Source organism: Barbus barbus (assembly GCF_936440315.1).
Source record: "Barbus barbus genome assembly, chromosome: 35".
NCBI classification, from domain to species: Eukaryota; Metazoa; Chordata; class Actinopteri; order Cypriniformes; family Cyprinidae; genus Barbus; species Barbus barbus.
The window spans coordinates 19,372,004-19,383,732 of NC_136763.1; the positions used below are offsets into that span (position 1 = coordinate 19,372,004).

General features: G+C 36.5%; 2 protein-coding genes across 2 annotated transcripts; both read right to left on the reverse strand.

The window, feature by feature from the left end:
• Window positions 1-524: 524 nt before the first annotated feature.
• On the reverse strand, window positions 525-5,329 carry LOC306855300 (transcription factor BTF3 homolog 4). Its single transcript, XM_079393878.1, has 6 exons — window positions 5,267-5,329; window positions 1,597-1,658; window positions 1,377-1,490; window positions 1,090-1,291; window positions 947-1,006; window positions 525-871 (listed from the first exon to the last, which is right to left on the reverse strand). The coding sequence occupies exons 2-6, from the start codon at window positions 1,648-1,650 to the stop codon at window positions 825-827; spliced, it is 477 nt and encodes a 158-aa protein (XP_079250004.1). The 5' UTR covers window positions 1,651-1,658; window positions 5,267-5,329; the 3' UTR covers window positions 525-824.
• A 3,003-nt stretch (window positions 5,330-8,332) lies between these two features.
• ptgfr (prostaglandin F receptor (FP)) lies at window positions 8,333-10,630 on the reverse strand (the record flags this gene model as incomplete). Its single annotated transcript, XM_079393024.1, has 2 exons — window positions 8,333-8,644; window positions 9,824-10,630. The coding sequence occupies 2 exons, from the start codon at window positions 10,628-10,630 to the stop codon at window positions 8,333-8,335; spliced, it is 1,119 nt and encodes a 372-aa protein (XP_079249150.1).
• Window positions 10,631-11,729: the final 1,099 nt, after the last annotated feature.

An 11,729-nucleotide genomic window follows, 5' to 3' on the forward strand; every position in this document is an offset into this window, starting at 1 on the left:
AGGTGCGGTCACATTTACTGTCAATTGGCGAAATCCAAGTGATTTCAATAGGAATCAATGCAAATGTGAATTTCTTGAGGGGAAAGATTTCTACATGCAGATTTTGCATTGGGTTCAAGCTGATCACACAAATTCGCCGCATGCGCTGTTTGCGCATCTGTGTGAATATCGCAGATTTATATCGCATTTGCAGATTTAATGATCATTGACCATCTTTATTTATGACTTTGCTGACATTTTTAACATTAATATAGTTTGTAGGTGGCTGTTATACTGCAAAAGTAAAAATTATAAAATTTAAAATACATAGGATATTATTAATCAATTGTACAACAATTTTGGCCAAAAGAACTAGCAATAGTGTTTTGGTGTAACCTAATTAGCATTTTAAACATTTCAAAGGGACAACACATTTTACTTTTGTAATAATAATAATAATAATAATAATAATATGCCTAATGATACTACAGACCCCATGACAAATCTTTTCAAGCATCTAGAGGAAAAGCAAAGCACTATAGAGAAATGTTTTATGAGCTTTATTTTTAATTAACAGAAAAAAAATTAAGACTAATTTTTACAGCCATTGCCGTCCAAACTAGCATTTCAACATGATAAGATTTATAACCATTAAGCATTCAATAAACCCTCCATCTTTCTGTATAAATGCAGGAGAAAGGTCAGGAATGGATCTGGAACAGCCAATTTACGATATAAAAGTCTCTGGTTTCACTGAATAGTGTTGAAATGATATGTCTGTCACTCTAATTTAAAAATACTGCAGGAGACTTTGTCCTGAACAGCAGTTACTGAAGGTCCCATGTTCAGTTTGCCTCATTCTTTGATGCCTCGTCGAAGTTCTCTACAAGATCTGTGAAGAAAGAATAAAATGACTTAAATCTGCATTGTACAATTTACAGCTTGATCAAAAGAAAAAACTTCATACCTGGGACATCATCATCTTCTTCATCGATATCTTCTGCTTTTGGAGCTTTGTTGTCGAGAACTTAAAAAGCAATGAAACCGCAATGTCAGCATCAACACTAAACTGTAAATTCACCCATATTTCAAAGCCACCTCTTTACTCACCCTGTCTGGGAAACTGCTCGGCGAGTTTGCGCAGACTTGTGAGACTATCAGCCCCGAGCTGACTGAGGATTCCTGGGAGCATTTCCGTAAGCTGTTTGGTCTCTGCGTGGCCTGTGATGGCGAACGTATTGGCAGACAGAGACGCCTGCACTTTGGGGTTATTGAAGTGAATGACTGTGCCATCATCTTTAATCATATTCACCTGCAAAACAAGATCGAATTCTCAATTCTCTCTGAACAGGACAGAATGAGATGAGCGGAGAAAGACTAGAGAGCTACTGATCTACCTCTTCAATGCCAGCTATGTTATTGACTGCAAGCTTCTTTAATGAACTTTGAAGTTTCTTGTCATCAGCTGTTGCTGTTCTGTGCACCACCTTCTTCTTCCTGCGTGCTGTTCCCTATAGAAAATGAATCAGAACTGAGTAAAGACAGAAAAACAACAGCAAAACCATAATGTGTGTCCAAAATCATTATTGTTCAGGGTTCATTGACAATACTTCTTACCTTGCCCCCTATCCGGACCTGGGCTTGAAGTTTAGCCAATTTCTCCTGGTTCATACTGACTTCTAAAAACAAACAATTCCTTCATTATTCAAATGCTTTAAAAGTCCACCTAAAAAAACCCACTATACACTTATCCTCCGGTTTCACAGACAAGACTTCAAACTAGTCCCAAATTAAAATGCATGTTTGAGTTATCTCTACTGAAAATATCTTGTTCTGACATATCTTAAAATATGTCAGTGCCTCTGTTCTGTCTCAAGATGCACACCTATAACGTTTCCTTCAAAGGCATTTTTATAAAAGCAGCTTAAACACCTTCATTTGACTAAAGCCTAATCCTGGTTTAAGATAAACCCCGTCTGTGAAACCGGGCCTAAATCTTGTTCACACCAAGAATGATAAATATAAAGATAATTATAACGATAAAGATATTATTGTCATGCGCATCTTGTCAGTAAAGCCAGTTCTGTGGTTATTGCGAATTGCGTAGCTTGCCGGTGAACTACGGCTCTGTATATTAAATGCCGCTCCATCTGAAAACAGGTGATGGAGATTTATTAATAATCACAGAACCGGCTTTACTGACGAGATGCACATGACTATCGCATGCAATATATATATCGTGCAGCCCTACACCAAAGCATGATAACTGTGTTTATTGTAGTTTTTGCTGCAGTTTTGTGGTCTGCCACTTTAAATGTCTGAGCTCTTTAAAGGAGGAGGGATTCTGATTGGCTGTCAATGTTTTGATCATCAATTAGCTAGAAAGTGATTCCAGTAAAATCATTCCTCTATGCCATTATTGTTATATTTGTGCCATGGACTATTTTTTAAATTTAGATTGATTTTCAAAACTATATCTTTGTTATAGTTATTGTCCTTAGTGAGAATTGATCAGTTCAGATCAGATTTGCTATAAAAGGTTCCATGGATGTTAAAGGTTCTACATAAAACCATCACTGCCAATAAAGAACCTTTGAGTGAATGTTGAACATGGGTAGATGACAGAATCTTTAGTTTATGGGAAATCTGATCTGGATTTGCAATAAACTAAAGATTCTGTCACCTACCCAGAAGCTTTAACATCCATAGAACATTTCTATTCCACAAAAATGTCTTTAGATTTTTAAGAAGTTCTTCACACTTAGAAAAAAAAAAAAGTCTTTTTGTTTTTTTTTAGAACTGTTCATTAAAAAATGGTTCTTCTATGACAGGCGTAGGCAACGTCAGTCCTGGAGTGCAGATGTCCTGCAGAGTTTAACTCCAACCGTGAAAAAAAACCTCACCTGCCTGTAGCCCTAGTAATTCTGAAGACCTTAGCTTGTTCAGGTGTGTTTGATTTAGGGTTGGAGGTTTGGAGCTAAACTCTACAGGACAGCGGCACTCCAGGACCGATGTTGCCTACCCCCTGTTCTATGACATCAATGAGAAAACCCCCCTTTTGGAAATTTTCCAGACCCCCAAGGAATACACTATCAGATGACAAAATAAATCTATATATATATATATATATATAACTGAAAAACATGGTGATGAGTTACTAGTTTACTAAAAAGACCGCATGTACACTTTGCGTTCACATGCAAAGAATGCATCAATTCAAAAAGAAACTCGTACAGAAATTTCTTGGCAGAACAATTTTTTTTTTTTTTTTTGAGTTTCCTTGAGTAATGCAACTTTTTGTAAGATAAGGCAAAAGCATTGGAATACAAGTACATCTAAACGAAATTTGAATATCGTGAAAAACGGCATTTTTTTGTAACTTATTTCAAAAAGTGAAACTTTCATATATATTTTAGATTCATTACATGTAAAGACATTTCAAAAGTTTTTTTGATTTCCAAATGAAATGCAAAATTTTAATTTATCTGAAAAGAGGACTTTGGACCACTGAGCAACAGTCCAGTTCTTTTTCTCCACAGGTAAGACGCTTCTGATGTTGTCTCTGGTTCAGAAGTGGCTTGGTAGCCCTTTTCCTGAAGACGTCTGAGCGTGGTGACTCTTGATGCACTGACTCCAGCTTCAGTCCACTCCTTGTGAAGCTCTCACAAGTGTTTGAATCAGCTTTGCTTGACAGTATTCTCAAGCTTGCAGTCATCCCTGTTGCTTGTGCACCTTTTCCTACCCAAATTCTTCCTTCCAGTCAACTTTGCATTTAATATACTTTGATACAGCACTCTGTGAACAGCCACCCCTTTCAGTAATGACCCTCTGTGACTTACCCTCTTTGTGGAGGGCGTCAATGTTCGTCTTCTGGATCATTGCCAAGTCAGCAGTCTTCCCCATTATTGTGGTTTCAAAGAACAAGAATTTATACTGTAGAGATGGTCATTTATTGAAACTCAAATGTAAATATTCTAATATTTTGAGGTACTGATTTTTGACTTTCATGAGCTGTAAGCTCTAATCATCAAAATTAAAACAAAAAAACTTTTGAGATGTCTTACTTTACATGTAATGAATCTAGAATATATGAAAGTTTCACTTTTTGTAATAAGTTACAAAAAAAGTTTCACGATATTCTATTTTTTTTAGATGTACCTGCATAATTCTTCCGTCTCATTTTCTTTTACATTAATAGCAAATCATAAATAGAAACATGTTCAATATGAAAAATATATAATAGCTCTCTATTAATAATTAACATAGCTCTCTATGTCCTGTCAAATTTTTTATAAGCAAAAAATAATGACTATCGTTATATATTTTCACAGAAGAGACCCACTAAAATGTCATTCAGCATAACAATAGTTAATAAGGGAAAAAAGGCAGATTTAGAACAAGAATCATTAGATGACATTAAAAAACTAATTAGCTGACATTTTAAATCTTTACCAATCTTTGCCACAACCTTCAAACCACCAGTTTTTACCCATTTGTCAGCAAGGAGGTTTTCAATCATTTCAATAAAAAAAAAAATTAGTATGATCACGTTTTGTTGTATACATTTCAAAAAGTACTGGTCAGAATAAGTATATTGTTTCATGTTACGCTGTAGCTGAATAACAATGGAACAATACTTCACCGATTTTTTTCACAATTTATTTGAAACTTTAAATTAGACGCTTGCATTTAGTGTGCTTTTAATGTATAAAAAAAAACATTTTTGTAAATGTAATTGTTGCAACAAAACGTGAAGTCTCTTCTTTGACTACAACACACACGTGCATAAGCTTGACAATTATATTTTGGTGTGGATGCTCTTTTTTCATGATTCATGATCTGTCATGATTCATGATCTGTCTAAAATACATTTTCAAAAAAATGGTTATTACTTTAATACAGAATGGCACACAAACATCTAAACTGTAACTAACTACAGAAGCATACACTGTGCTCTTCTTCTGTGGAGTGACCGATGCGCCTGTGGGGAGGCTACAAACCCTCAGATGACACGGAAAAACACGGTATATGGTGAAAGTAGCTAGTAAAAACGGCTCAGTCGTCGGTTTGAGGAATGTTCCAGGCTATACTGTCTATCGCTGTCTCTGTCCCTCGCACATGTCGCAGTGATGGAGAATAAAGACAAATCCTGACGGTGCATAATCTGAGTGAGTCCAGCATAACACACATGCGCACAAACACACCGCGCTCAGCCGCGTAATCAACAACGCGATCATCATGGATGGAGTCTATTTACAATAAAAACATAACGCTGTTCATTACTGACCTGATAAACACAGCTGCTCAGAGAAGCATGAGTTCAATGAACAGGGCGGAAGTGGTCAGACTAAAAGAGTCACGTTGTTTTTGTTGTTTTAAGGGTGAACAACAGTGATGCTGCCCTCTAGCGGCTCGGCTTTAATAATAAAAAAAGAGTAAAAGACCTGAACCTGTTGATTGCATGGTGTGACCATAAGATGCATATTTTATATAGGGGAGAGCGGGCCCCCCACATGAAAAAAAACACAAATATATGAAGATTAATCCATTTACTCACCCTATGAAGAGAGACCCATACGTTTAGGTTTAAAAAACAGTTTTTTGCTGTTCAAAGTGATTTTTTGATGTTTAAGGACACATGCTTCTTGTGTCTGAACAATTACAGACAAATATGAAAAATAAAAACCCCATCACTTATGTATTTGTGCTTAAGGAAGTTATAATATGAGGCTATACTGTTAGCATGATGTTTGCTCTAAACTGCTGGATGATACAAGTTTGGTAGTTGTGGAGTAATTTGATCCAGTGGATAACCCATTCGTATTATTATAAAGTATTATTTTATTGTATTTCTATGGTACATTTCATTCATTTTAGACCAAACTTTTTTTCAGAAAATTTTAAATAGAACTTGTTTATGAAAATTAGCCATTTAATTTTTTATGCAATTGTATTTCCCTGAACAAGGCTCCAGTCCATCACAATGCACACACATTTTAAGAAGTCATTTTATTGAATTCCTTTTCCTTTGATATAGCATGAGCTGAAAATGTTCATAATCAGTGGCATCATGTGGCAAGTTGAACCAAGAGAACACTTTTTTTGTTGAAAGCAGTTTATTTTAGACTCAAAGTGATTAAACCCAAACATGCACCACATTCTGAAATTTATGTACATATTTAAGTTGGACTCATTACTGTCATGCGCTTACTGTAGGTAAAAACTGTCTCAACTCACCCTGCTCTCTCCCCTCTCTCTCTCTCTCTCTCTCTCTCTCTATATATATATATGTATATATATATGGCCACACAACAAGCAAGCATATACAGTTTAAAACAAAATTATTAGCCCCCCTATGAAATTTCAGTTCTTTTTCAGATATTTATGAGAAAGAACTGAACCAAGTGATGTTTAACAGAGAAAGGGAATTTTAACACAGTATTTCTAATTATATTTTTCATCTTTGGAGAAAGCCTTATTTCAATTTGCCTGGAATAAAATAATTATTTAAAAAATTTTAAAAAAATTAGCTAAGGTCAATATTATTAGCCCTCTTAAGAAATGATCTGTTTGATTGGCTACAGAACAAACCACTGTTGTTCAATGACTTGCCTAACCAACCTAACTTGCCTAATTAACCTAATTAATCCTCTAAGCCTTTAAATTGCACTGTAAACTGAGAATTAGTATCTTTCAAAGCAACTATTAAAATCATGTGTACTGTCATCATGGCAAAGACAAAAACAAATTAGTTTAGACTTGAGAAAAAGAACCGTTAATGCTCACAAAGGAGGATATATACGTTTATCAAAGCATTTCCAAGTGTCAAGAACAGCCGTGAGAAGTATTATCAAGAAGTCTGAAGAGACCCACACAGTAGAGAACAGTGGCAGGAAGTGAAAGATTTCAAAAACGTTGTAAAGAAAACTATTGAGAGAGGTTTCTAAAGACCCAAGAACAACTGCCAAGACACTATATAGTGAATGATTTGGTCAAGTCTGTGATTGATATCTCAACGAAGACGGTCAGAGGCCTGGACAGGAATGGACTGTGAGGTTGCCGACCAAGAAAAACTCCTCTTCTGAAGAAGAGACACCTCCAAACTAGACTGAAGTTTAAAGGACAACCTGGAGAAAAACTATGCATACTGGAAATGTGTCACTTGGTCAGATGAGACAAAACTAGAGCTCTTTGGCCATAGAGATGTTGCCTATGTTTGGAGAAAGAAGGTACAGGTGTTCAACCCAAAGAACACTGTTCCCACAGTGAAATATGGAGTTGGGAGTATATGCTGTTGGGATGTTTCAGTGCATTTGGAACTGGTGAATCTCGTCAGAGTCAAAGGAATTGTGAAAACGGAAGACTACAAGAAGATTTTGAAAGACAACCTCAGGCAATCTGCAACAAAAGATGGTTTGGGTCAACGTTTTGCCTTCCAGCATGACAGCGACTCAAAGCACACCTCATTTCTGGTGTATAGAACTACCTCCAAATGAGCAAAGTGAACGTCCTTGACTGGCCTGCACAAAGCCCAGTCTTGAATCCAATAGAAAATCTGTGGGGCTCACTGAAGACCAGAGTCCATGCCAGGAGACCAACAAATCTGGAGGAGCTTGAGAGGTTTGCTAAGGAGGAATGGGCTGCGACTCCTCAGGAGACATGCCTGAAATTGTTGAGAACTACAACAAACAACTAAAGACTGTTATCAAGCAAAAGGGATACACCATTGACTATTAACACCAGAGGGCTAATCATTTTGGCCTGTAGACTTTTTTTATTCTTGGTTATAATTTTGTTTCTATTTGTATTACAAACATTTCAAGCTTCCTAAATAGACTATTATGTTTAGAATTGCTGTGTTGAAATTTTGTAGTGCTTTGAGACAGACAAATTATGGATTTAAACAGCTCTTTACAGCAGCAAATTATGTTTACATTTCAAGACACTTTTATAAAAAATTCTTAAATCTATAGATACCATAATATACAAACATCATGATCTGAAATATGTGTGTGTGCTGTTAATGAGACAATGAAACAACACATATCATGTTTGAAACATTTAACCATGATAATTTTTTACATGAGGCCTAAAAACCTGCTTGCTTGAAGCAATAGACTAAAAACAAACCTTCAAAAGCACATATACACCATTTGAACAAATTGCTTAAACGTCAGTATGCAGTAAATCTGTATTAGATTTTTTTCTGGCATTGTACTTATGCTAATGAAAACCACTCTGTGATTGACCTCAGACTTCAAATGAATGCAAATTTCCTCTGCAAGAGACATGGCATGGATCTCTGAAACAGTCTCTTTTTCCACTGTATGATCAAATATCCTCATATCCCCCATCAGCGGAGGTTATCTGACTGGATGGCAGTGTCTGGAAGGAAAGGTCCATGCAGGCAGATGAAGTCTGGTCTGCTAATCACTGAGCTGCTGGCCTCCATGCTGCCCTGCCACTGGAAACGAAAATTGGAGTGAGGACTGCAAAGTCTCAACGCCACCTGAAAAAGTCTCCTCAGAACAGCTTTGCGCAGGAGGATGTACACCCATGGATCGAGGATCTGGTTCCAGGTCGCCATGCGTACAACCAGGAGCATATGAGTGTATGATGTCTGATCCTCACCGTGATCCTGCAGGCTGAAGATGATGCCTGTTATCTGAGGAACAAACCATGATGCATTAAACATTTTACACAAAAATGATACATCTGCATGTGTGGCTCCAAACAGAAAGAAATCATTTTTTCAATATGCTCAGTTAACCAATCTTAAACATTGTATTTAACTTATGTGCATTATATTATTATAGTGCCTTCTCTCCTGATGGAATGACCTGCCTGACTCAATCCAAGCAGCTGAGCCCTTACCCATCTTCAAGAAACACATCTCCTCCATCTACACTTGACTACATCTATCTACGTTTTCTTTTTATTTATTATAAAAATGACCCTCTAACACTAGCGTTCTGTATTCTTGTTTTATTCTTTCGACTTGTTTTCTTTTTATTTATTAAAAAAACCCCTTGTTATGTGTACTGAGAGTCTTGTCACGGCGCTCATATGCTCTTTTGTTGGTTTTGATTGCTCCTATTGTCCTCATTTGTAAGTTTCTTTGGATAAAAGCATCGGCTAAATGACGTAATGTAATGTTATATTTATTAAATAAAAATGGGTTGATATTTTTAAAATGAATATACCGAAAAATACTGTTTATTAAGTTACATTTATGTTTACACATTTATTTTTATTACATATAGATGTACCAAGTTCATTAATTTAGAATTAAATTAAAAATCAATTTAAAATGTATAAAAAAAAAAAAAATGCAATTAATTACAATGCACACCCATAGATGCATTTGTATTTTTGTATTGAAAGTCATATATTACTTAATACATTTATATATATATATATATATATAAACACACACACACACAAATACTAGGTAAGTGTATATGTATATATATTTATACACACAGACACATGTATATTTGTGCAGACAGGCAGGCATACATTTACATTAAATTGAATTGAATTTATGGTGAATAAATCTAAATTTACTTAAATTTGACTTACATTTATTATTTTTAAACTTAATTTAATTTTACCATTTAAATAAATTTATATTTACATCTATATATATTATGATGAATTAAGATATGATTCATTATTAGATAGAATTAATCATTTACTCAGTGGGAGGTGATATTTTTATTCTCACTATTCACTATTCTCACATTATTGATAAATAATAAAAAATATAAATAATTACAGAAACATTTCTTTGTTTTCTTGAGAGAGAAATAAGAAGTGTGAAAAATAGGATGCATTTTCTTACCAAAATTGGCCCCCAGCACACACAGGAAACCAGCATGATTGCCAAAAGCTGGCAGACCATCTCAGAATGGTGTGATGTGTTGCTGCAATGGCGATGATGATCTCGGTCAAGTTGTACCCTACTCCGCAGGAGAGTGAGAAAAGTCACGGTATTGCACACCAATGAGACGAGGAGAGCCAGCAAACCCAATGCAGAGAACAGCATGGGCAGAAGCACATCCACCCAATCGCGCAACCCCTGCAGGCGGAAGAAGCACCAGCTTCGTGAACGCTGCACCTGGTAGGACCGCTGAAGCAGGAGGGGCAGCAGGGCCACCAGCAGACCCAGCAGCCAGGTTAAACCCAACAGCCTCCTGACGTGATGGGAGCCCCGCACTGTGACATGGAAGAGAGGACGGGTCACTCCGATGCAGCGCTCAACCGCCATCAAGCCTCCGAGCATCAGAGGAGTCAAGCCAAAGAAAGCCATAGAAACTCCAAAAAAGTCACACAAAGACTTGTGAGGGTCAAATGTTTCCCAGTCTTTCTGTGAGGCATATACGTAGAGAGCCAGAGAGCCATTGATCAGGTGTCCGAAGAAGTCAGTCACCACCAGACCACTAGCAAACATGAGGAAGACTGCTTTAGACTTCAGTCTGAACCTCCGGTAGGCTTTGATCAAGATGAAGAGGGCCAGAGTGTTGGAAACGATGCCCACCGTCATCGAGATGGCAGTTGAGGTCACAGAAACTTCCTTTTTGGGACAGCTCCCGTTACTCACATCACTCGACACCAAGCATCCAGCATTAGCTGAACCATTATAAAACATGATTGGCACTTCACACTGCAAACAAAGAAACCCAAGTGTGCATTTACAATGTTCTCAGTTTTTATTTCCACAATTAGTTTCACGTGTATGTGAACATTTTTAAATTGTTCCTAACATTATACTAATTCTACCCATTTATGATCAATCTGTTGTGAAAAGTTAAAATATAAAATGTGAAAATATAAGTAAGCTATTGAATAGACAGACAGACAGACAGACAGACAGACAGAGAGACAGACAGACAGACAGACAGACAGAGAGACAGATAGATAGATAGATTATTTTTTTTATAAACAGTCTAAATCTTCATAAATATCCTATATGAACAGGTCTTGAGTTCAGAATTTTATTCAAAAGTACTTCCATAATTTGAACTCAAATTATTGAACAAATCCAAATCAATTCTGCTTCACTTTGTAAATCTATTCTTTCCAAACAATTATTCCAGTATTACTCACCGTAATCTGCTAATCAAATGAGTCTCAGCGCTCCAGGTTCATTCACTCTTCCCGTGTAAATAACGACTGCTGGGGAAATCCACGGACTGTGCTGAAAGAGCAGTTTGTGATGAGCGCGCTCTGAATTCACCACAGTAAATGTGAGCTCCCCATCGCGCGTCGTGGTGCGAGACGAGGTTTGATCAAAATGTCTCCAATATTGCAGTCCTATGGGTTTTGGTCTACCATTATAATATAATAAAATAAATTGGTCTGATTATGGACCGGAACAGATATTACAACATACTATTTTTAATCCTACCGGAGCTGAACACCCGCTGCTCATGCCAAATCTGCCATTACGCATGGGATATTTCCTGGGGCATTGGCTATTATGAAACGAGGTTAATTCATTAATTCATTCATATTTATTGACAGATATAATTGTATGTTTAAGTATTAATAAACTGCATAGAAATTGCATAAAGGGCAATTTTTTAATGTGTAGCCTAAAGCAAGTCACTGTCATTATGACAAAGTTTTGCTTTCTTTCTATCTTTCTTTCATTCTTTCTTTATTATTAAGGGGGAAGGTGATGGTAACAGGGTTGATGCACAGCCTGGGTGGGAGTAATGACACTTTACAATTAGTGCTGTCAAAAT